Source organism: Hemitrygon akajei, chromosome 4 (genome assembly GCF_048418815.1).
Source record: "Hemitrygon akajei chromosome 4, sHemAka1.3, whole genome shotgun sequence".
Lineage (NCBI taxonomy): Eukaryota > Metazoa > Chordata > Chondrichthyes > Myliobatiformes > Dasyatidae > Hemitrygon > Hemitrygon akajei.
The window spans coordinates 176,339,200-176,366,039 of NC_133127.1; the positions used below are offsets into that span (position 1 = coordinate 176,339,200).

Consider the following 26,840-nt stretch of genomic DNA (forward strand, 5'->3'; position numbering starts at 1 on the left):
CCAACGTGCAAAAGAAGACAAACTGTGCAAATAAAAATAATACTGAGAATTAGTTTATTTTGCAGACTGACAGATGGTATGCACCCTCTGGACCTCCTTGCTGTCATCAAAACCTGACAATAGTAAACCACATTCCCCACTGGCCGAGGACTGTATTCATTGCCAAGGATTCAGTCAGCGTATTCATGGGGCAACAGCACAAGTGATTTCCCCACAAATACAAGTATATGATAAAAGAGCAAGGGAATTGGACCAACTTACAGCATAGTGTGCTGGTGGCATTTATTTGAGATATAATGCTTCTATGATTTTATGGAAATCAATCTGATCCTGAAGTACATAACAGCACTAAACTGCCTCATTCATATAGAACCTCAAAACTAATTTCATCATTGCATTTTTTTTCTGCATTTTCTGTTTAATGCATAGAGGAGGCCAGATTATAATCACCTCTGAAATCTATTGAAACCAAATTTGTAGGAGAGTCACGGTTTTTTTCTCATTTGAAGAATGACAGTATCAAGGATATATAAATGGCTGCTTCAGACAGTTTAATTTTGCTGATGAAGGGTCTTCTACCTGTAACCTCAGCTCTGTTTTTCTTTCCACTAATGCTGCCTGACCTACAGAGTGCTTATAACTTTTTTTTAATTTCAGATTTACAGCACCTGCAGTTTTTAATGTTTTTCTGTTTTAAGTATGTTTGGCTGCCTTCTCATGTTTTGTTTGCAGTGGTTCCTCCCAATATTTAGCCTTTCCTACTTTGCACAGTTTTAGAGACATTAAATTTTGATTTCCTGCAGATTTAAGAGTATCCTCATTTGTTTGTCTAAAAAGATTCCTTTAATAAAAATGCTGAAGAAGATATTAGCAAAATGTGAACTGTTCCATCTGTTTAATTTAGTATTTGGAGGGGTTATCTGTCGGATGTATCGTTTTCCTACGACGGATGGGAACCACCTACGGATACTGGAGCAGATGGCAGAGAGCATGTTATCACTGCATATCCCCAGGCAGTTTGTCAAATTGGTTATTGAAGAGGATGCAGCAAGGTACGTTTTGTATACTGCTTTTTAATCTGTACGATGAAATGGCCAGAGGGAATATTGGTTTGGTATGGATCAAGTCAGACTGATAGGCCTTAATCAGATTTAGATCTAGGGTTTGACAGATCTTGTTTAGAAACCCATCAATTTGATCATCTTCTCAAAAACAGAATGCTTTTGTTAGTTCATAGTAGAACAAAAGTTGCACAGCTCCACTTAGTTCAAAGTAAATTTGTAATCGATCATGTATATGTAACCATATATACAGTTTGACCACCACAAATCTGGAATGATTGGAACCTGTCACAAACAAGAGAAAAAGTGTAGATGCTGGAAATCCAAGCAACACACAGAATGCCAGAGGAGCTCAGCAGGCCAGGCAGCATCTATGGGAAAGATTTACAGTTGACATTTCAGGCCGAGACCCTTCCTAACACTTTACCAAGAGTTTCTGCAGAGCAGTTATCTAAAATCTACATTATTCTACAATTTTTGTCCAGACCAACAAGGTCACAATGAGCTCTCGCTCCTGGAACAAGATAATGTTCGAACCGTTCCAATGTGATGTCAGTTGTAATCCATCATTTTCGTTGGCACGGTATATTTCTGGAAACTGCTTCATACCTTTGAAAGCTCTGGAATGTAAACTTTTGCCAATGACTAACAGCTTACACCTACGGGTTCCTGCAGTGTTTAGAGCAGCCCAACAACGTAACACAATCCTTTAATGCTTTATGACCTGTTGGTGATTCTGCATCCTCTGTGGTCAGGGTTCGGCTTGGAGTACAGTGCTAACATAAGGCTATTTTGTCTGCATTGTTGATAAGCTCAGGACTTAAATTCTTCATCCAAAACTAAGTTAATGAACTCATCAACAAACTCAGCAGCAGCTACTTCCTTGTCTGCTGACCATTCTTCACTGCAATCTGCATGAAATTCTATGCCATGTCACTGCTTGAAACGCTGAAGCCACCCTTCACTCATAATCCAGTCCTAATTCTTCATGAAGTCATTTTGCTTGTTCCTTCACCATCTCTCCTGAACCAAGCAACACACAAGGACAAGTTCTTTAGCTGTTAATTCTTAACAATTATGACTTGGAGAAGGCATCAGAGTGCAAGGCATCCATGTTTGCCAATGACACTAAAATAAGAGGGAGTGCACATTGAAATGAGGCTACTTTGAATCTGCAACATGTCGATTGAGTGGAAGAAAATTTGATAAATGAATTTTAATATAGGAAAGTATGAGGTCATGCATATGGCACGAGGAATGACAAGGCAGGCTATTATCTAACTGGAAAAAGAGTGCTGATGAGCAAAGTAGACAGGGATCTGAATGTTTTGCAGAAATAACAACATTAGCAGAGCAGGTGTGGCAAGTGGCACAGTGGCCTTTATTACATGAAGGTTAGCCTTTAAAGACAGGAAGCACTATTACAATTCTGCAGGCCACTAGTGAGGCCAGACCTGAGGTATCATGCAGTTTTGGTCCCTTTATTTAGGATGCATTGGCATTGGAGACAGTCCAAAAGTATTTGACTAGACTGATTCCAGATAGATTTTACTAATATATATAACTAAAGAAGTTGAATCTGCACTTTTTGATGTTTAGCAAGATGTGGGTTGATCTTATTCAATCTTTTAAGTTCCTGAGTGGGCATGACAGAGTGGACATCCACATGTCTCACCAAGTGGGGGAATCCTGATGAGGGGGCATAGTTATAAGATTAAGGAGTGCTTATTTAAAACTGAAGTGAACTCTTCACAGAGGGTGGTGTAAATCTAGAATTCTCTACCACAGGGGCTTGTGGTGGATAGCTTATTTGGGGTATTATAGAGAAACTCAAAACATTTCTGAAATATATGAGAATTGAGGCCAATGCTGGGTAGGCACCAAGGAGATGAAGCCTGGGGCAGTTCAGCCATGAAATTGAATGGCAGGTCATGTTTGAGGAGCTGAGTGCTCTGTTCCTGAGCCTGTTTTCTTGTGTTCCAAGAGGGAAAGGAGAAGTAGAAGGTCTTTGCCTGAGGTCCTGGCTCTTTTAATTGTAACTACAGCAATAAATGAAGGGGCGGGAAACAGAATTTGAGATGGGTGGACATAGGTACCCATGCTCAAAGGTTCAATCACCAATGTAAATTTAATGTTAGAGGGAGCGAGGGTGGGCAAGTTCCTCAGGTCATGCTTTTGTGTGTGGGAAGAACTTGGTCTATGTTTGGGAATGCATTCCGCCTGCTGTTTACTCACTGGAATTCTGCAAGGAAAGTAAATATAGTTATCTCTGTTCCTTTGTGAACTGCTTGCAAATCTTCAAGACAGGTTTGTATGTGTAGGTTGCCTTGCTGGTATGTTGCACTTTGAATTTGGGGTTAATCTCCACCTGCTAAAGGAAATCAATGCAATGGAAAAGGCCGACTGTTACATAGATGTATTTCACTGTTGATAGCACTGCTAATTAGATTCAATTAAAGGGATAGAAAAACACTAATTATGCATTCAATCAGAGGTAATACTCCAAAGTTTACTGCAATGAGGAGCTATTGAATATCTACTAGCATTTTCGTCAGAGTGATTTTATATGATTTATAGGATACCAAATATGACTGGTGTCCTGCAAACTTGGGCAGAGTAGATAAAATTATTTGTCACTGCCTGAAAAAAGAGTGTTTAACTTACTCATTTCTTAAGGTCTGATCATTGATGGAAAAGTCAGTATTTATTCATCACTAATGACTCCTTTTTTTAAAAAAAAAAGTAGTATTGAGCTGCCTTCTTGAATTGCTGTATTCCATCTGGTGACATTATCATTCTTTTGGTGAACTTTGAAGATTTTGGAGAGTTTAATTTTGTGTTTTACTTTCAACATGTAATCTAATTATTCTTCTCCCTTGCAGGATATGTGAGTTGGATGATCTGGGTGAGCTGTCACCCTGCTGGGAGAATCTTCGACGGCAAATAGTTACTCAGTACCAAACTCTAATAATAAATTACCAGGAGAATTTAACCGATTTGCACCAATATAAAGGTTGACCCAAGTTTATTATCTTTATTGTTAAATGATATTTCTAAATTTCTTTGTGCTCATTGAGGAAGGGCTTTGATGAGCAGGAAAGATTGTCACGTTTGCTCTAATTACTAGTCTTAAGACTGTGGATTGTAGCTGTTGCACAGACAAGTTTGCTTTGCTGTAGCAATATCTCTCACCTCAGTCTCAGAACCACTTCTTCTTTACTTCTTTGTGGTAGTTCTCATTTCTATAGATTACTTCCTCATTTTCTGAGCAAAATTAAAATTGGTTTTGGCAATAACATATTATAAATATTTACTGGGCAGTACGAGGGGTGATTGATGAGTTTGTGGCCTAAGGTGGAAGGAGTCAATTTTAGAAAACCTAGCACATTTATTTTTCACCCTCCCCTAGTGTTGCCACCATGTCCTCGTGGACCTCCTTGGGTGATAAGCCCTTGAGACCGAGGTAGCGGATGACTGCACGAAGGCCGATGTTGTCCATTTTCTCAGACGGTGCTTACTTGCAATTTTCAATTATCTGAAACAGAAATACCACAAAAGTTATTAACTTCAAACTTTCTGCATGATCACTCAAAGAGTTGAACTGCATGTGCATGTAACGAGAGCTGTTATAACTCATCTCCTTCCACCTTAGACCACAAACTTATCAATCACCACTGCTGTGGATCACTTTTTGGAGGTCCAAGGCGCTGACTTCTACAAAGAAGGGATCCGTATGTTCCACATCAGCTGGACTAAGTGTGTAAATGTAGGTGGGGACTATGTTGAAAAATGAATGTGCTAGGTTTTCTGAAATTGACTCCTTCTACCTTAGGCCATGCAATCACCCCTTGTAGAGTAGCCACCCAATATGGGATAATAATTGAACGCTGTAAGCCTCTGATCACAAAACAGCCAACTTTTCAGATATATACATTTGTGCATGTGTAATTAGAAAGAAAAAAAAGTTGCATTCATGTACAGTGAGCTGCTATAGTTGAACAAAATTGAAGAACTTGTTTTATTTCTTGTTTTGGTCTTTGAAAATTTTCAGTTTTTTTACTGGGTGCCTTTTTTTTTGAAATAATGCTTTCTTGAATTAATCACCCATTAACCTCTTGTATGAATATAGAGTTTAACAATTCAAGAAAGCATATTTATATGGGTTTATCTTCTTTTGGACATTAATTTTTGCCTTGACAATTTACACAATTGACGGTGATTTGTTATTTTGCTCTAACTAAAATTTCATAGGTCCATCTTTCAAAGCAAGCAGTTTAAAAGCTGAGAAGAAATTAGAATTTGTACCCACTAATTTGCACATACAACGGATGCGAGTTCAAGATGACTCTGGTGCAGGTAATTGGCTTAAATGGTTAAACATTGCTACTGTATTAATTCTTTCTCAATAATTATTTTCTCTCATTTCAGGCATTAAACCTGTAAATCTCTTTTGAACTCATCCAAAACCGCAATGTTGCTTTTGTAATACAAAAGTGAAAACAGCACATATAATTTTTGGATATAGTTTAAATGAAGTTCTTTTAGTAAATATTTTCAGAATTTGAAATTAATCTGGAATGTCGACTTTGCTGATTTTCAGTTTTTCCGTCTCTTTTATCTGTTAAGATGTTTTCTTAAAAAGTTAACCTACTCACAGACTTATCCTGTCTTTCGGAATTTCTCTTCACCTTTGAGGAATTGTCTGATTTTTGTACTAACAATATACTGCTCATGGAACAATTGGTACAAGCACTTTGAATGACTGGAAAGTATTAACATGCCGGGTCTGTGTTTGTTCATTAGTTGATTAATTCTGGAGATGGGGTCTTTATTATTACCCATCACTAAGTGCTCTAGAGTTTGAACAACACGAGCCAACCACATTTTTGCCAGTCTGGGTTTGCACATTGGCCAGACTGGGTAAGGAATGCAGATATCCTTCCTGTTTGACATTAATGAGCCACAGGGTTTTCGATACCAAATCAGTGGTTTCATGACCAGCACCACTGATACTAGCTTTTATTTTTAAAATGGCAGCTTAACTATATGAACTTAAGTTCCCTAGCTACCATGGTGAGATTCAGAAACATGTAGCCTTGTGGCCTTTGATGCTAGTTTTATTATTTGGAAACTTTTTAAATCTAAGTTGTTAATGTTAGACTTCACCTACCTGCTGATTCATTGGTTCCCTGTGTTCTTTGTATCATAGATCAGACCTATGACATCGTTACTATTGGGGCACCAGCGGCGCACTGCCAGGCCTTCAAAGCTGGTGGCTTAAGAAAACTTCTGGTAAAGTTTGTGGAAGCCAAGAAAAAGTAAGTTGAGGAGAATTTAAAATCAGCACTCTTGAGGGACAGTGACTTGCTTTTTTTATTTTGTTCAGTTGCAAATTTTCAACATGAATTTGATATATGAGTTGATATTCTTCTGTTTCATCCTTCATTAAATTTGACAAATATAGGATGGAAAAAATATTTAATACTTTTTGAGGCCATAGTTGATATGTGATGTCAAGCAATGGAAATGTTTGACTCCCGGAAAACCACCCCAGGTATAATGTGAATGGCAGAAAATCAGGCCCACTCTTGGCTTGTTCTTCATTACCACACTTAAGACTTAAATAAAGTACTTTTTGGTGGTGTTCTCAGAGTAGTAAATATAGGTTTATAACAGATAAAACATTGAAAACACTGTTTTTGAGTTTCTTTGTCCCTCCCCCTTGCTCTGCAATTTTATAATCAGCGATGGTACATTTAATTTAAATAAATGTTTGTATTTATGTAACATCATAGCAAATGGCTCAGGGCAATATATGAGGGAAGTTAACTTAAAGCTTGGTCAAATTTGGAGGGGTCTTCAATGCAGAAGGAGTTAAGAGGAGCAGAGAGATTTGCAGAAGGGATTACAGGGTTAGGGGCCTTGGCATCTAAGGACATTTGCAGTCAGGAGTGATCAAACGGCCAGATTTCGGGAGTGCACAACTCTCACGATTATAGGGCAGAGAATGCTACAGAAACGTGGTGAAGCAAAACTAAGAGATGTCAGCAAGCATGAACAATTTAAAATTGAATCATAGCTCAATTAAAAGCCAGCCACCACAAACGATAATGTGCAGGATTTGGTGGAGCTTGGACAGGCATAAATAAATTTTTATTCGAGAGTAAAACAATGAAAGAGTCTATATTGTAAAAGTCAAGTCTTTGAGTAACAACAGATGAGCTGAGACAGAGGAGGACAATGTCATGGACATGGAGAATGGCAGTCTTGGCCATTGGGCAGTAACTCACATTGTGCCCATATATGACCTCAAGATTGCAAATAGCTTGATCGATTTTCAGATGGTTGTTTGGGTAGAGGATGGTGTCAACCTCTGGGGAATGTAATTTGTGATATAGTTGAAGATTATGGCATATATTTAATTGGAGGAAGTTTTGGCCCAAACAATACTCAATGTGGAATAATCAGCCCAACAAATCAGATATTTTCACTGCATAAAGAAGAAAACAATGTAATGAATGCAATATATGCACAATACTGCAGGAAAGGTTTGGGTGCTTATTGTGTTTTCTCCCCACTGCCATCTACCTCTGATTTATATCGATATCTATATTGCTGGATGTTATTTCACTAATCTAAATTTGCACTTAGAAATAGAAGGTGAACCATCTACTGTTACTGATTTGTTGACAAACAAGATCAATCTTCAGCATCTCAGTCTGACAATTCAGAAAGATTTCCACCTATCCATTATCATGCTTTAGAATCTCTACTAGTGCTTTGATAAACCTACACGAATCTGAAGAGCTGCTAACTATAAAACTGGTGGCTTGAGATTATAGCGAAACCTACCCACAAGTTTTCCCATTTCAAACCCAGCCTTTGAGCTGCTTGGGACAGTGCTAGGCTGTTGGTGGCTTTATTTCAAAGCAGAACCATTGGCTGGGGTCCCACAGTTAAAATTCATGCAGTGACCCCTCTTGAAATGAGTGCTATCCTTCTGAAACCATCTGTTGAGGATTTATGCATGAACAGTAGCCATTTGAAGGATAAGAGCACCACTGTCAACTTAGTCCAAAGGAAGATGGTTGAGGAAGGAGAAATAAATGTTATAAACATTGGATCTAGTAAAGTTTTGGATTAAATAAAATTTTGCCATTCTTAAAATCACACCAGTTTTAAATTGTCATCATTTTAAGAATGGGTATCCTCTGGGTGCTGTGGTTTTCTCCCATAGTCCAAAGACTTGCCAATAGGTAGGTTAATTGGTCATTGAAAATTGTCCCATGATGAGGCTGGGGTTAAATCAGGGGTTGCTGAGCTGCACGGCTCGAAGGGTCAATAAATAAAAAATAAAAGAAGAATGATCTTGTGTCAGTGCATCCAGAATCAAATTGTTTACCATTTGAACTCTTTGTAAACTTGCTTCCATATCAAGTAGCATCGGAGTAAATAAAAATCCCAATCACATTGTGTCATGAGCCCATAAATACAACGAAGTCTTGGGTAAAGATAGCTATTTTGTAAACGTGTGCAATGGATTTCACTAGTCCTGAGTTTTAAATGTACAATTTTGTTTTTGTTAATGATGCTGGTAACACTCTTATGCAACTGTTTTTGCTTTGTTTGTTTTGCTCTTTTATTCTCTTCAGCGTTTATGAGGAGGGTTGGTGAGTTTCTAGCTGATGACAGCTAAGATTGTTTGTTTAATTTCCACATTCATTTTGCCTCCAGTTTCATTTTCTTTTCAAACCAAAATGTCTCCCATTGAAAATACCATAAGCACCCTCATTCAAGCACTAACCCCAAGTTTGTGTAAATTCCACTTTTAACTGTGGGGCATCTGGAGCACCACCATTAATCATGTGATATTTGGAGCTCTATTGTTAACTATGGGGCACCTGGAGCTCCACCTTTAACTGTGGTATGTCTGTTGGAGATGCCAGAGTTATTTAATGTTGCCATTTAATCAAAAATGTATGTCTGCCTGTGTCTCAGTGCTGTATTGTAATATACCATGTCTTCCACTTAACAAACAGATCTCCAAACCAACTACCATGCATGAATAGACTCTTAAAAGTCTGTGTAAAACAAATATTAATTGATTTGATCTTATGTCATTTTCAAGATGCACCTTGGGTAGATTCTTAATAGATGTTCAATTTGAATTTTTTTTTTGCTTAGTTAGCTTTAATATTTCTCTTGAGAGTGCCTTTTCCTAATTTTACTTTTAGTTGAGTATAGAAGGAACAGTAGCCAGTTGAGAAACTCTACTGGGTTTTATACAGCAAACCTTCCCCCCCTCCCCCCCCCCCACCATTCTTGCTCTTGATCTAATTCTTTACCATGGGCGGTACGGTAGCATAGCAGTTAGCATAACACTATTACAGCACCAGTGACCTGGGTTCAATTCCTGCCACTATCTGTAAGAAGTTTGTACGCTCTCCCTGTGACCAGGTAAGTTTCCTCCCACATTGCAAAGATACATGGGTTAGTAGGTTAATTAGTCGCATGTGTAATTGGGCCGGAAGAACCTGTTACCGTGCAGTACTCTAAACCTAAATCTTCAGCACCATGTAGTTGAATTTGAGTACTTGGTGCAACAGAGGAGTGTTGCAGATAAGAAGGACTAAATGAGTGAGCCTTGTCCTGTTTTATTTCAAATAGTTATTGTGGTAAGTATACAATAATTTTTTCAAGACAAGTCTCACTCTCTGAAATCAATACTCTTGACCTGGGTTTAAAAGCATTGATATAAATGCTCTCTATCAGGCAATCTTAATGAAAGTAGCTAGTTTTATCCAGTAGTTGATAATGGATACAACAAGATTAAATATGTGCATGCCTCAATAACAATGCTAATTTAGCAAACTTAAAATTACCTCTACTTAAAAGCAATCATCTTTCAGATTGTATGTCCTATTTAAGGGATAATAAGAACTGTGTAAGATGGTATAAGTTGCTTAATTATGAAACTCTAGATAAGTTAAGTCATATTTGTTCCTCAGAAAATCTGGCTGAAAAATCATTATGCATTCTTGACATTAGATGGGCACCACTTCAGGACCTCGACTTTGCTTATAATTTCCACAGATCCTAATGCCTCTGTACTATAATAAATCCAGGATCAAGAGATGCAAGTTTACTGTAAACTTTGCAAAAAAGTATTCATTTCAGTAATTTAGTTCTTAGGCAATAGACTAGGAGAGATTCAAATACTATTGAAGCTGAATTGAACTCAAGTTTGATTCCAAAACTTGTGAAATACTTCAATAATTTAAATTTTACAGATCAAGTTGTAGTGATTGAGCAAGTTCTGCAAGAAATGTACAATTAAACAATAGTACCAGGGTAAAGTGGTATTTCAGCATTTCAGCTCCCTTGCTTTCTGTGAATAGTTTACCTAAGTTCAAAGTCATGACCATACTTGTCATGAGAACAGAACTAGAACAAAAAATACTTGGGTGAGCGAGTTTAATCCTGTATTCAAACTCTGCTTTAATTAATACTTTAAATAAAAACAGAAGATGCTGAAATCATTCAACAGACTAGGCAGCATCTGTGGAAAGAGAAACAGAGTTAATGTTTCACTTTGAAGCTTCTTCACTAATCTGGGCAGTGGGTTATGAGAACAGAGACAAGGGAATGTAAGAGTTGTGAAATGCTTTTGAGTTGTTTTCTTCAACTATGTTTTCCCTTTCACGTTTTCACAAATCTATTCACTACGTTGCGTCTGTTGCCTTCACGCCACTTCTGTTGTAAAGTATACCTCCTACGGTATTTGCCTTTCACCCACCAAACTTTGTATTCAATGGATTATCCTTTGCAATTTCCACCATTTTTATTGAGATTCTACCATCTTAGTAAAAGTCTTTATTTTAGGTTTCCTGCATCTGTGTAATTTCTTTCTCAATTTTCATTCACCGTGACATTCTGACTGACAACATCTTCCAGTCATTCACATGGTCATTAAATCCTCCAATGTAGAGACAGCCCCTTCACACCAAGTGCATACAAACTTTCAGACACCCATTTTATTCTCCACATTCCCATCAACTCTTCTCACATTCTATTAATCACCTGACTGCTAGGGGCTGTTTACAGTGTCCAGTTAACCTACACAAAATGCTGGAGGGCCTGCAGCATGTGAAAAATGTAAACAGTTGACGTTTTGGGCTGAGATCCGTCAAAAGCACTGTACTGTTTGTGACTCCCTGATCCACTGCCTTTTCTGTCTCCAGCACTGTTCCCTTAGTCTTTTATCATGACCACCACACAAGATGAAATACTTACTTCATTTTCTTCACTTCCTACTTTCCAGGAACCCTACTAGTTCTTCCAGGTGCAGCAGTGTTTCACTCGCCCCTCTTTCCAAACTAGTGTACTTAATACTCAGTATTCATAATGTGACCTACTCTCCATAGGCGAAAACAGATGGGTGACCACTCTTTAGAGCATCTACAGGCAGTTCGTAGGGGTGACCCTGATCATCCTGTTACACGCCAGTTTAATTTTCCATTCCACTGACTGTGGCCACTTGCACTGCTTTGACGAGATCCAAAGTATGCTTGATGAACAGCACCTCATTATTCATTTGGACATTGTAGCATTATCTAGTTCTACACTTTTAGTAAAATCATGTTCTCTGTTCATATTAGAATGGGCCAGGTCATCCATCTGTGATATTGGCAAAGCTCTTCCTCCCTTCATTAACAAACCCTGACTTGCAACTGTCCATTTCACAATTTTTATATTTCTTGTTTCCTTTCCTTCCGGGTTCTGGTGAAGAGACACTGAACTGTTTTTATTTCAGATTACAGCATCTGTAGTATTTTGATATACAGTAACTGCTTTAATTGGGTGCCATACTTCCCCCAGTGTTATACTTACCAAAAAGGATGTGCCATCTTATTTCCTGGCCACTCAGTTTGCTAATGGTATGCAGTGGGAATTTTTAAAAATAGTGGTAAACTAAATGCTTAAAGTTGTTAAAGGGAAGAATATAAAATGTCAAATATGTATGATTTGGAAATAAAATGATAGACCAGGAGTTATCTGACAGTTGATTTCAACTCTGAACATTTCAGTGAGGAACAAATGCATCTGAACATAATTACATGTGCAACATAAATAATTTTCTGAACATTATTCATATTTTTTCTTACAGTTCATCATCTAGTTCCCAGTCTATAGTATACATACCACAAGATATAGTAAGAGCTAAAGAAATTATAGCGAGTATTAATACCCTTAAAACACAAGTCAGTTACTATGCAGAACGACTGTCAAGAGCAGCCAAGGAGAGATCTGCAAATGGTCTTGAGAGGACACTGGCAATTTTGGCAGACAAGGTAAATGATGTTTTCTACATTGTTTTTATGCTTACACATGTTAGTGTGATAGTATTAGGACTAATTACATACTTAACCCATCTCTAATGGGGATGTTTCTGTATAACCGGCCAATCCTCTTCTCATCTTTACAAAGTATTTTGCAGCCCTGCTAAAGAGGGGGCAAATAAAAGATGTTCTTCACTTTTCGGGCAGCAGAGGAAGGAAAAAAGCAGGTGTTCAGTGGGAGAATGCAAATGAGATAAGCCGGTGGTCAGGTGAGAGAAGAAATCTCCACATGAAATATTTGGGGAAGGATAGGCAGCGAGTCAGCTGAGAGAGAGGCTGAGAAACCTGTTCAAATGACTTGCTGCTCAGTGTGTGCAGAAGGTGACATGCTGAGTAGATGTAGTAGTGTTAAACTGTAGTTTGTTAACCTGTATATGTTTTGCTCTGTGTTGTAGTAAAGTATTTATTGTGTTCCAGTTAAGTGCTTATATGGTGCAAGAGCAGTCTAGCATGTATTTTGATAATCAGCAATGTCTTTCTCCCCCTCTTTCTGCAAATAGAATCAAAGTTGTACAGCATGGAAACAGGCCCATCCGAATCAAGTTTAATATCACTGGCATAGGAAATTTGTTGATCTGTGGCAGCAGTGTATGCAATACATAGTAATAAAAGCTACATTTACAATAAGTTTACACACACACACACACACACACACACACACACACACACACACACACACACACACACACACACACACACACACACACACACACACACACACACACACACACACACACACACACACACACACACACACACACACACACACACACACACCTGTGCACCCCAGAATTTCTGGATGTTTCTTTTTTGTCTTCTCCATTAACATGTCAGTAGAAAAGAACAAAATTTGGATTTCCAGTCTTTATTTTCCAAAAAAGTTAAATATTTCACAGAACTTTTTAGTATTTTGTTAAAGAAAGTAACATGTTAAGTAATAGCACACACAAAATGCTGGTAGAACACAGCAGGCCAGGCAGCATCTATAGGAGAAGCACTGTCGATGTTTTGGGCCGAGTAATAGGCTACTTTTCAAATAAAAACTTGATGACTTTATAGGTATATGTAGCTCAGTGCATGTCTTTTTTTGTGCGGGAGTGGGATTTGGGGTTGATGTGCCTGATCTATTTTGTTCGGGTTTTTTTTACGGGGAGGTGGGATTTGAGGGTTGATGATCGTGCTGCCTTTCTTTGCTTTCGCGGCCTGCCGGAGAATTGAAGAATTTCAGAGTTGTATACTTTGATGATAAATGAACCTTTGAAACAAAGGTAACAAACAGGTGCTAATTATCAATGACATAATGAGGTGAATGAACTAAATTGATTAACTGAAATAGAAACAGGTGTAGAAGGAATCAAAGTAACACACACAGAATACTGGAGCAACTCAGCAGGCCAGGCAGTATCTATGGAAGGGAGTACAGTCGGCGTTTCAGTCTGAGACCTTTCGGCAGGACTGGAGAAAAGAAGGTGAGTCAGAGTTAGAAGGTGGGGAGGGGAGGAAGAAACACAAGGTGATCAGTGAAACTAGGAAGGGGTGAAGTAAAGAGCTGGGAAGTTGAGGAGTGAAAGGGATACAGGACTGGAGAAGGGGGAATCGAATAGGAGAAGACAGAAGGCCATGGAAGAAAGAAAAGGGGGAAGAGCACCAGAGGGAGGTAAAGGGCAGGCAAGGAGATATGGTGAGAAAGGGAAAAGGGGATGGTGAAATGGTGAAGGGGGGGCATTACTAGAAGTTTGAGAAATCAATGTTCATGCCATCAGGTTGGAGGCTCCCCAGACGTAATATAAGGTGTTGTTCCTCCATCCTGAGTGCGGCCTCTTCATGACAGTGGAGGAGGTCATGGATTGACATATGGGAATGGGAAGAGGAATTAAAAATGGGTGGACACTGGGAGATCCTGGCTTTTCTGGCGGATGGAGTGTAGGTGCTCGGCAAAGTGGTCTCCCAATCTACATTGGGTCTCATCAATATTCAGGAGGCTACATTGGGAGCACCAATACAGTAGATGACCCTAACAGACTCACAGATGAAGTGTCTAGCATTTTGCGTGTTTGCTTGGGTTTCCAGCATCTGCAGATTTTCGCTTGTTTGTAGAAGGAATCAAACTGGACAAAGAGTAACCAAACTAAAAAGTGAGGGTGTGGCAGATGTGACAGTTTAACCTTCAAATCATCAATTCTAACACCATGCTGAGAGTGAGCATAGCAACAAGACACAAGGTGGACATCCTGCATCAGCAAGGTCGCTCCCAAGCAGAAATTTTGCTGCAGACAAGAATTTCAAGATGTTCTGCCCAAGCTCTTCAGAAGAAGCACAAAGAAACATAGTGGCCAGCCATGGAAACTGAGTGCAGCAGATGACAGATACATCAAACTGAAGTCCCTTCTAAGTCAGAAGAGATCAAGCACTACTATTAGCTCTGAACTCACAGAAACGACTGGAACCCAAGTACACCCCTGTACAGCCCAGGGAAGTCTTATCAGAAGTGGTCTTCATGGAATAGTTGCTGCCAAAAGCCATTCATCCAAAGTGGAAACAAAGCTAAGAGACTCATGCACAAAAACACAAGGACTGGGGTGCTGAACAATGGCAGCAAGTGCTTAGGACTGATGAGTTAAAATTTGAAATTTTTGGCTAAAACTGGAGGCAGTTTGTCTGTAGAAAAGCTGGAGAGCGCTACACGGATGAGTGTCTGCAGCCAACAGTGAAGCACGGTGGAGATTCCCTGTAGGCTTGGTCTGCATTTCTGCAAATGAACTTGGTGATCTCATCAGAATTAATGGAATCCTCAATGCTGAGAAGTACAAGCAGATTCTCAACCTTCATGCAATACCTTCTGGACAATGACCCTAAACACGCACCCAAGATCTTAAAGAACTATCTTCAGTGAAAAGGAGAACAAGGAGTTCTGCAACAGATGGCATGGTGGCCTCCACGGAACCCTGATCTCAACATCATCGAGGCTGTTTGGGATTACCTTGGAGAGACAGAAGCAAGCAAGACAACCAAAGTCTGCATAAGAACTGTGGCAAGTTCTCCAAGATGCTTAGAACAACCTACCAGCCAATTTTCTTATAAAACTGCATGACAGTGTACCTAAGAGAATCAAGACTTCCCCAGGCTGTAGAGGGGTGTACGGGTTCCAGTCATTTCTGTGAGTTCAGAACTGATAGCAGTGCTTGATCTCCTCTGGTTTAGAAGGGACTTCAGTTTGATGTATCTCTCGTCTGCTACACTCAGTGTACCTAAGAGAATCAAAGGTGGTCACACTAAATATTGATTTGATTTAGTTTTTTTTTTTACAGTTTACTGCCCTTTATAGTAATTCTTTTGATAGAAACATTTCATTTCATTATTTTTGAAAGAATTTTCACTTTACAGAATATCTTTACATGTGCCTTGCACAGTACTGTGAAAAAAAATCAGTGCAAAAGAAAGGAGAAAAAAGAAAATTCAGAAATCTGATGTCGGAGGAGAAGAGGCTGTTTCTGAAACGTAGTAAGCTCCTGTACCACCTCCATGATGGTGGCAGTGAGAAAAGGGTGTGTCCAGGGTGACAGGGATCCTTCATGATGAATGCCACTTTCTTTGAGGCAGTGTTTTGTGTCACTTTGGCCTGCCATGTCTGTTCTGACCATCATATCTATTGATACTATTTATATATCAACCTCATTGTTTGCGTTAATTCTTATATCCCTCTCTGGCTTGCTCATTCAAGTACCTAAGCAGATGCTTCTTAAAATGTTCCTAATCCTGGCTCCACAGACTCTTCCAGCAGCTAACTCCAGATACCAACTACTCTAGTGTGGAGAACAAATTACCCCTCAGCTCTCCTTTAAACGTCCTCCCTCTCACCTTAAACCTATGCCCTCTGGTTTTAGACACCCCTACCAGGGGAAGCAGACTGTCTCTATATGCCCTTATAAATTTATATACCTTCCATCATGTCACGTATCCCCAGGAAAACTAACAAAGCCTATCCCATCTCTCCTGATAACTCAAATCAAGGTTTTTTTTTTACAAACGCTGATCACTGTTTGGTATCTTACCCAAATCTCTACTCTTCTTCTATAAACCTACAATAAAATAAATGTTGATTTAGAACATTGGGTGTGGAAAAGACGGTGGGAGTGCTATGTAACCTCCAACATCAACTCATGGGAGTCTTAAACATCAACTGTTAACACGAGTTCCTAGTCAAGAAGCTAATTTATATTTGCAGGTGGATGATGGCAGGCTATGTGGGAGGAAAGAGTTGGATTGATCTTAGAGTATGTTTAAAGGTCTGCACAACATTATGGGCCTGCACTGTGCTGTGGTGTTCTATATAACTTCTCTGCTCCCTGCCTATTTCTATATCAAAATAGAAATGTCTCCTCTAGCATTTAAAAGGTATTGAAATAAGCCTTTACAATATGCAATTTAGTGTTTTATTGTAGAAATGAATGCATACATGAGTATTTAAGATGACACTTAAATAATTTATCTGGAATTAGAATTTCAAAGATTTGGTTCATCAGTGTGTGGCCAGTAAATCTTCAATTTTCATTCTTGTGTATAAGGAGCAAACTAAATTCTAAGAGTGTTTATTGGGTATTATTAACTCTCTGGAGGTGTTTTATTTTTTTCTCATACAGACAAGACAACTGGTCACTGTTTGTGACTGTAAATTGCTGGCAAATGCTGTTGAAGCCCTTAATGCTGCCAGGCCCAACTACATTGCTTCCAAATCATCCCCATCAGGAGAAGCAGACCAAGTGATGCTCCGGAATGACCAGGATACCCTCATGGCTAAATGGGCAGGCAGGAACAGCCGCTCTTCCCTGCATATTAGTTGGCATGAGGAGGAATGGGTAAGTCCATTGAGTTATTTAGAGTTTGATTCAAGTTAGTTCATTGTTATGTACAAAGCGCAGGCTATGAAATTCTTATCTGAAGCTCAGAGAGAAAACAGCATACGTGGTAATAATAAAAGCAACAATAAATATAGGAAAACAGAATGGTGTGGAGCGTGATGCTGAAATACATCCTCAGATGTGGTGGGACTCATCGTCAGTGACATAACCTGGGGTCATCGGGTGCTTTGGGTCTTTCAAGCACAGACACTCTCGCCCAGGCAACCCAGTCAGGGTTGGTCAGGCCTTGACTTGTACTCCAGTAGCATTGGTCCACGGCTCATCCCTCACACTTCTTGATCCATAGCCATCTGGAGGCTCACTCAGCAGCCTCTGAGATGGCCCTGATGGCTCTTTTCTTTGCAGCCCCCATAATGCCAAGGAAAGAGTAGGTTCTGCGCAGCGAACAGCCAGCAAAACCTCTACACCCCACCCCTGTAGGCTGACTTTGTGTCCTCCACCCCTGTATCTGGGATTGCTCTACCAGGTCCTGGTAAGTGGGTTTCTTACGTTCAACTGCCTTCTCAAGCCAGTCTTCCCAAGGAACTGTCAGTTCTACCATCACCACTGCTTTGAGATTCCTGACCAAATGACTAGGTCAGGCCTCAGGGATAATAATGCGATGAAGTCAGAGAACTTTTAATTGCTTGCTCAGATTGATTTTCAGTTGCCAGTCAGACACCATGGTAAGCAAGCCAGCTGGTGGGCTGAAGCCGTGGTTGGTCTCCAGCTTTGAGAAGGGCTATGGGCTCTCCGGTTTGATGGAGGTGTCTACTGTTGTTAATGCCCGAGGAGATGCCTTCTGCCAGTAGCACTGAAAGGATTGCTAAAGTGACAAAAACAGGAGAGAGAATCGTAAGCACAAGAGATTTTACAGAAATCTTGAGCAACGCACCCAAAATGCTGGAGGAACTCCGCAGGTCAAGCAGCTTCTATAGAGGGGAATGAACAGTAGATGTTTTGGGCTGAGACTCTTCATCAGGACTGGAAAGGAAAGGGGCATAAGAAGTGAGGGAGAGGAAGAAGTACAATCTAGGCAGGTAATAGGTGAGTGTAGGTGGGTGGATGAGGAGGGATGAAATAAGAAGCTGAGAGGGGACATGTGGAAAAGGTAAAGGACTGAAGAGGAAGGAGTCTAATAGTTCATCATGGAAGAAAGGGAAGAAGGAAGGTATGAGATGATGGGCTGGTGAGGAGAAGAGAAGGGATGAGAGGGTAACCAGAATGGGGAATGGAAAAAGGAGGAGGGAGGGAGGAGAAGTTACCAGTAGAGGGGTCAATGTTCATGCCATTAGGTTGGAGACTGCACAAATGAAATATGTGGTACAGCTCCTCCAACCTGAGTTTGACCTCATCGTGGCTGTAGAGGAAGCCATTGACTGGCATGTCACAATGGGAATGGGAAGTTGAAATGAGTAGATTTAATGGGTAAATAGAATTAAGGATTCAAGAATGTGACAACAGCACTGAGAAGGGGATATGAAAAAGATGATTGGTTCAGAAATCTGATTACATGGTGCAGTTGATATTCTTGAGCAACACTAAACCAAATTTTGAAGGAACTCAGCAGATCTGGCAGCATTTATGGAGAGGAATAAGCAGTGAGTGTTTTGGGCCATGAACCTTCATCAGGACTGAAAAGGAAGGGGAAGAAACCAGAATAAGAAGGTGGGCGGAGGGGAAGCTGCCAGCTGATAGGTGAAACCAGGTGAGGGGAGTGGTCACACACGAGGAAATCTGCAAATGCTGGAAATTCAAACAACAACACACACAAAATGCTGGTGGAACACAGCAGGCCAGGCAGCATCTATAGGGAGAAGCGCTGTCGACATTTCGGGCCGAGACCCTTCGTCAGGACTAAACAAAAGGAAAGATAGTAAGAGATTTGAAAGTAGTGGGGGAGGGGGAAATGCGAAATGATAGGAGAAGACCAGAGGGGGTGGGTTGAAGCTAAGAACTGGAAAGATGATTGGCGAAAGTGATACAGAGCTGGAGAAGGGAAAGGATCATGGGACGGGAGGCCTCAGGAGAAAGAAAGGGGGGGAGCACCAGAGGGAGATGGAGAACAGGCAAACAACTAAATATGTCAGGGATGGGGTAAGAAGGGGAGGAGGGGCATTAACGGAAGTTAGAGAAGTCAATGTTCATGCCATCAGGTTGGAGGCTACCCAGCCGGTATATAAGGTGTTGTTCCTCCAACCTGAGTTTGGATTCATTTTGACAATAGAGGAGGCCATGGGTAGACATATCAGAATGGGAATGGGACGTGGAATTAAAATGTGTGGCCTCTGGGAGATCCTGCTTTTTCTGGCGGACCGAGCATAGGTGTTCAGCGAAACGGTCTTCCAGTCTGCGTTGGGTCTCCCCAATATATAAAAGGCCACACCGGGAGCACACCAGCCGACTCACAGGTGAAGTGTCGCCTCACCTGGAAGGACTGTCTGGGCCCCTGAGTGGTAGTGAGGGAGGAAGTGTAAGGGCAGGTGTAGCACTTGTTCCGTTTACAAGGATAAGTGCCAGGAGGGAGATCGGTGGGAAAGGATGGGGGGGATGAGTGGACAAGGGAGTCGTGTAGGGAGCAATCCCTGCGAAAAGCAGAGGGGGGGGGGGGGAGGGAAAAATGTGTTTGGTAGTGGGATCCTGTTGGAGGTGGCAGAAGTTACGGAGAATTAGTGGGAGTGGTCGGTGGGTGGGGTGGGGGGTAAGAAGTGAGAAGATGGGAGGTGATAGGTGTATGAGGTAAAGGGCTGAAGAAGAGATTTCAAACTCTTGTATCTTTTGGAAGGTAGGAGAGAAAAAAGGGAATAGCCTGGGTGACGGGCATCCTTGAAAGTTCTATTAGCTTTCCTGAAGAACATAGTGAAGGTGGACTAGATGGGAAAATGTGATGAGCCCTCTAATGGACTCGGCAGGTTTTACAGTCTCTGCACTTTCTGTGGATCCAGAGCAGTCTAGTTGCCATACTCTGCTGAAGTGCAACCCAGCAGGATACTACTTGCTTAATATGATTTTCATCTGGGAAGGTTTTGGCATTTCCACTTGCAATGATAAATGAGTACCATAGGATAGCAAAGGACTACTTTTGCAGATTTGCTATTACTGTTCTTTCTGCAGACAAGTAATCTAATTTGTGATACAAGATCTCAAGTGATAATAAAGTGAAAAAATCCCAAAACTTGGATGAAGAGTTTGAAACATTAATTTGTTTTCTCTTTTTACAGATGCTGTCTGACCTGAGTATTTTGAGTGTTTTTTATTTAGTTAGCCTTCAAATAATGTGTCAATAAAAATTCTTTTCTATTTAAACCAGATATTTTGTGATTCAATATATAATTTTCTGTTTTGTCTCCTTTTAGGAGAAAGTGTGGCTTAATGTTGATAAAAGTTTGGACTGTATTATTCAGAGGGTAGATAAACTTCTCCAGAAGGAGCGGTTACGTAGCGAGAGCAGTGAAGATGTTTTTCACTGTGATATTACTTCTGTCAGCAAGAAAGGTAACCAAGAGCATCGCGCATACTGGATAAATCCAGGGGCCTTAGATGAGAAATGTTCTCAATCTCCACCATCATGTCGTTCTTCCAGTAAGAGAGCTGCGTGTGAGTGAACATTACCATTTGTTCTTCATGCTAACCCTTGGTACGTTTAGTTAAATGATCTTGTTGGAGATAATTAGAAGTAAGCAATCCTGATCTGAGTCTAAATAAGTGAGACATTCATGCTTGGCATGAATTGTTGATAGTCAGTAGGGTGCCATTTCATTCCAGTTAGAATTTCCGCCAGCAAAACTGCTTCCCTTCAGTTTCTGAATCAAGATTGTTCAAAATAATTCAAGATCAACAAATAGGAATATTTGCCAGGTGAAGTGGTGAATGCGGGCTCACTTTTAACATTTAAGAAAAACTTGGACAGGTACGTGGATGAGAGGTGTATGGAGGGATACGGGCCAGGTGCAGGTCAGTGGGCCTAGGCAGAAAAATGGTTCGGCACAGCCAAGAAGGGCCAAAAGGCCGGTTTCTGTGCTGTAATGTTCTATGGTTCTAACAGCCTTAAACTACGAATTCTGAACCTAAATTCCCTACTCCCTGCCACCTTTAATTAAAGAGTCACCCTTTAAAGTGGGGATCCCCAACCTGGGTCCACAGACCCCTTAGTTAATAATAGGGATCCATGGCATAAAAAAGGTTCTTCTTTAAAGGGAGTGTTAGAGTAATTTATCCCAATATTCCTTGCATCAAAGTACTTTTTTAGACTTGATTGACATGAATTAGTTTTACAACAAATAAGCAAACTGCACTTTAAAATATGTACCGTAATCTGCAAGTAAGGATTTTATAAATTGTTTTTTTGAGACATATTCCAGTAAAACCATTGATAAGATAGTGTTGTTCCTGAGACTGTAAGGGTAATGTCCATAATCATTTAAAATAAAACTAAGGATCTAATTCCACCAATTTGTTTATTCTGAATGATCCAGATTGATTGGCCTCTTTCACTGAACTTACCAAGGATTAGTTTCCATTTCATATTTTCCTAATTTCATATTTTGGGATTTTTAATAGTTTCATCATGCTTTTGGCTTTGCTTGACCTTTCCCACTCTACTAACCATCTTTACCTTTACTGTTGTGCAGTGAGCAACTTCAGCTTGTTCAATAAACTTAAGGTTTGTTTTTGACATCCTGTCATAGAATCCCTGACACAATTTGCTTTATGTTGTGCTCATGCCAGAAGACATTATCTGAAATGAGAAAGTGACATGTTTTAAGTTAATAGATCCACTCATACCTCCTGGAATATGGCCCAAGTGTCAGCTCCAATAATTTATGCATTGGGTGAAAAGGTAAAACTCTTCCTTTCACTGTAATAACGTCTTACACATTTATGCATCAGTTAAGAGTGTCAGGTGCGCAAGTACAAAGATTTTTATAACTGTTCCATGTGAGACCAGATCTTAAATTGTCATCAATCCACCTTTGATTAAATTTTCATTCAAAATAAGAATTTTACAACTTTCTATCATATCTTCAGAAATGTCATGCCTCACTGTCAGGCTTGTTTTCCCTTCTGGATATTTTAAAATAGAAATGTAGATTATGATTGAAATGTGAAATTGAAATATCAGCACTCTACAGCTACCTCTCTGCCCCAAAATTGAATTGCAGAATGATTTGTGTTTTTTTTTCGCAATACTGAAGCACTGATCATTACAAACCACAAATACTACTTTATTGTTTTTCCTCATACGTGATAATTCTTGGCAAAACCCTTCATAGATAAATGGTGTAATGCAAATGACTTTCATGATTTCAGAATAAGCTTGTACCTGAAACAATGTACACCATCTGTGGTTGCTGTCCTCCCTCAAAAGCTATCCTTTTTTTATGTATATAAAATTGTAAGTTTCATTCTCAAAGGGATTCAGCAATAAAATTTCTAGTTTATAGAAACATGCTTGCAAAGCCGTCTTTCATCTTTGTTTCAAATCTGTGCTTAAAAATATTCTTATCTCATGCCCATAATCTGTGTGTATGTGCCTGTGTGTAACCTTTTAGTACTTGTAAGCAGCAATAGCTTGCATCTGTTTTGAGGGTGGACTGATGCCTATGGCAGTCCTGGAATTGGTATAACAGCAAGAAAATAAATTAATAAATCAGTATATTGGTGTGTTCAAAACCAGTTGAATTTATCTTGCGACAAAAACCTTAAAAAAGCTTTTGTAAAGCCACAGTGGTCAGGTTCCTGGCACAGTCTAGCTATGTAGCTCAGAAGGGAAAAGGGGAGAAGAGGTAAGCTGAAGTGATAGGAGATTCATTGGTAAGGAGAACAGAAAGAAGGTTATGTGGATGAAAAAAGATTCCAGGATGGTACTTTGCCTCCTGGGTGCCAGGGTCAGACATCTCAGATCAAATCCACCACATTCATAAGTGTAAGGATGAGCAACTTGATGTTCTGGTCCACATCGGTACCAATGGCATGGGTAGAAGGGAGGACGAAGTCCTACATTGTGAGTTTAGGGAGTTAGGTGCTAGGTTAATAAAGAACAGGAGCTCCAGGGCTTAATCTCAAGATTGCTACCCATGCCATGTGCTAGAAAGGTCAGAAATAGGAAGATCATACAGTTTAACATATGGATAAGGAGATGTTGCAGGATGGAGGGCTGCACTTGAGAGGGGGGTGGAGCAGCAGTGGGGAGGGTTCAAGCTAGAGCTGCAGAAGTCTGGGAACCAGAGCACCAGGGCAGATGGTGAAGTGGGTGTGGAGAAAGATGTTGTAACATCCAAAGCCAGGAATCAAAAGGTTGAGCATGGTGGGACTAATGCTCTGAGCTGCATATATTGCAATGCAAAGAGTATTGTAGGAAAGGAGGATGAGGTTAAGGCATGAATCAACGCATAGAATTATGATATTGTAGCCATTAGCAAGAGTTGGTTGCAACAGGGACAGGACTGGCAGTTCAATGTTCTGGGGTTCCACTGTTTTAGACATGACAGAGCAGGATGGGTTAAAGAGTGAGGAATGATATTAATAGTCAGGGAAAATGTCACACCAGTGCTCAGATTGGACAGACTGGAGAGCTTGTCTAATGAGGCTTTATGGGTAGAACTGAGGTATAAGAAAGATACGACCACGTTAATGGGATTATGTTATAGACCACCCAACAGACCGTGGAATTTAGAGGACCAAATTGGTAGAGAGATTGCAGACTGTTGCAAGAAATGTATGGTTGCGATAGTATATGTTTTAAAACTTTCCATATATTGACCGGGAAAAGAGCTGAATGGGAAAGAGTTTGTCAAATGCATTCAGGAAATTTCCTTAATCAGTTTATAGAAGTCTCAACTAGAGAGTGTGATACTAGATCTCCTATTAGGGAATGAGGCAGGCAGGTTACAGAAGTTTGTGTAGGGGAACGCTCTGTATACCATTAATTTCAAACTAAATATGCAAAAAGATAGATCTGATATGTGGGTTGAGATTCTAAATTGAAGGAAGGATCCACTAACTAAGGATTGGGGCAGATTGTTTTATGGCAAAGGTGTATTTAGTAAGTTGGCCGCCTTCAATGGTGAAATTTCAAGACTACAGAATTTATATGTTCCTGTCAGAATAAAAGGCGAGGATAACAGTTTTACAAAATCTTTGCTTTCAAGAGATGTTAAGGCCCAGGTTAAGTGAAAAAGAGGTACATAGTAGGAAAAGGCAGGTAAGAACAAATGAGATAATTGAGTATAAGGAAATTAGGAGGGTTAAAAGGCAAGGTGAAGTAGAATCTTAATGATTTCTTCAGATATGTTAAGGGCAAACCAGGAAAGTTGAGAAAAGCAAATCAGGACTTTAATGTTGTTTACTTGGACTTTAATCAAGTCTTTGACAAGGTCCCACGTGAGAGGTTGGTCAAGAAGGTTCAGTCACTTGACTCCAAGATGAGGTAGTGAATTAGATTAGATATTGGCTTTGTGGGAGAAACCACAGAGTGGTAGTAGATGGTTGTCACTCTGACTGAAGGCCTGTAACTAGTGGTGTGCAACAGGAATTGGTGCTGGGTTTGTTGTTCTAATCTACATCAACGATCTGGATGATCATGTGGTAAACTGTATAAGAAAATTTGCGGATGATACCAAGTTTGGGGGTGTAGAGGACAGTGAGCACAACTATCATAGCTTGCAGCAGGATCTGGACCAGCAGAAAGAATGGGCTGAAAAATGGCAGGTGGAATTTAATGCAGACAAATGTGAGGGTTGCACTCTGGGAGGGCCATTCAGGGTAGGTCTTATACAGTGAGCAGTAGGGCACTGAGGAGTGCAGTAGAACAGAGGGATCTGGGAATAAAGATCCATAATTCTTTAAAAGTGGTGTCACAGGTAGATAGGGTCATAAAGAAAGTTTTTGGCACATTGGCCTTCATAAGTCAAAGTATTGAGTGCAGCAGATGAGTTGTGATATTGAAGTTGTATAAGACATTGGAGAGACTAATTCGGAGTATTATGTGCAGTTTTGGTCACCTACCTGCAGGAAAAATGTAAATAAGATTGAAACAGTGCAGAGAAAATTTACGAGGATGTTGCCAGGGCTTGAGAACCTGAGTTATCAAGAAAGATTACATCAGTTTGGACTTTATTCCCTGGATCAGTTAAGATTGAGGGGAAATTTGATAGAGGTATACAAAATTATGAGGGGTATAGATAGGGTAAATGCAAGCAGGCTTTTTTCACTGATGTTGGGTGAGACTACAACTAGAGATCATGGTTAAGGATGAAAGATGGAATGTTTAAGGGGAACATGAGGGGAAACTTCTTCACTCATAGGATGGTGATAATGTAGAACGAGCTGCCAGAACAAATGGCGGATGTGGGTTTGATTTCAACATTTACGAGAAATTTGGATGGTTACGTGGAGGAGAGTGGTATGGAGGGCTGTGGTCTGGGTGCAGATTTATGGTTCAGCAAGGACTAGCTGGGCCAAGGACCTGTTTCTGTGCTGTAGTATTCTATGACTCTAAATGAATCCATTTAAAATTGGTTTTAATTTCAGCAAAATGAGAGATAAGCATGTGCAAAAATAAATGCATTTCCTTGGCTGATATTAATTCCCTGTGACTCCATGTTATCTCCACCCAGGGTTTTGTTATATTTGTGGCTTACTGTATACAATCCTCGTGAAAATTGTTCTGTACTATGTTCTGTTTAAGTTCTGGAGTGCTAAGATTCATTTGAAATTAGCACTCTCATTTTCACTAAAATGTCACTGACCATTATTGGTTTGTTAAAATGAACAAATGACCACAAAAGAAACATTGTCTCCTTGATATGAAAAACAGCTTTAAAGGGCAACTCTTATCCTTTGCATTGACTAGCGCATGCTATGCGATTAGGCTGCTGCCTTGGGTACTTGCTTCCACATCTGGGCATTTTAATTTTTTTTAAATTGTTATAAGAGTTAGTGTTTACTTCAGTGTATTACATCCAAAGATGACATATTTGCTGGAGCCTGGAATTATTAAAATAATTTATTTCCTAACCAGCCATGAGTAGACATGGGTAACTGTATTTCCTATCGTTTCATTACTTGACAAAGATTCTACTTAATACTCTTCCCAGATGTGAATAAAATTTAAAAATCGGTGCAATTAAATTATAATCGCCTGGATCACTTGAGACATTTTCTACAATTTTCTAAATAGTGAAGAAGAGATCAAACTTAATCTTTCTCTATCCTATATTTCTGGAGTCTCTGCATATATTCATTCTTTAGTTGGTGAGGAAATTAATCCAACAACTGTGCTCCCAATCATCTTGATGAAATAGTGTGGAACAAGTGATTATGCCTCTGTAGCTTCCAATGCTTATGACCAAATTCAAAGTTAGGGTCTGGAAGTTTGCATGTTCTCCCTCTGACTGAATGGGATTAATAGGTAGAGTTGACAATGGGCAGTAATATTTCCTTTATAATATAGGTACATGATATGCACAGCAGGTTTAGAT

General features: G+C 39.9%; 1 protein-coding gene across 9 annotated transcripts in view; it reads left to right on the plus strand.

The window, feature by feature from the left end:
- Positions 1 to 26,840, plus strand: part of LOC140726984 (inositol polyphosphate-4-phosphatase type I A) — a 228,939-nt gene that overhangs the window by 155,492 nt on the left and 46,607 nt on the right. For 5 of the 9 annotated variants that reach the window (XM_073044076.1, XM_073044071.1, XM_073044070.1 and 2 more), the window contains 8 exons: positions 905 to 1,052; positions 3,944 to 4,074; positions 5,313 to 5,417; positions 6,271 to 6,379; positions 8,714 to 8,731; positions 12,229 to 12,412; positions 17,101 to 17,316; positions 20,715 to 20,955. In XM_073044076.1, coding sequence (XP_072900177.1) covers positions 905 to 1,052; positions 3,944 to 4,074; positions 5,313 to 5,417; positions 6,271 to 6,379; positions 8,714 to 8,731; positions 12,229 to 12,412; positions 17,101 to 17,316; positions 20,715 to 20,955 — 1,152 coding nt within the window. The remainder of the gene's footprint in view (positions 1 to 904; positions 1,053 to 3,943; positions 4,075 to 5,312; positions 5,418 to 6,270; positions 6,380 to 8,713; positions 8,732 to 12,228; positions 12,413 to 17,100; positions 17,317 to 20,714; positions 20,956 to 26,840) is intronic. The other 4 variants (XM_073044077.1, XM_073044078.1, XM_073044079.1 and 1 more) reach the window with 3 other exon arrangements.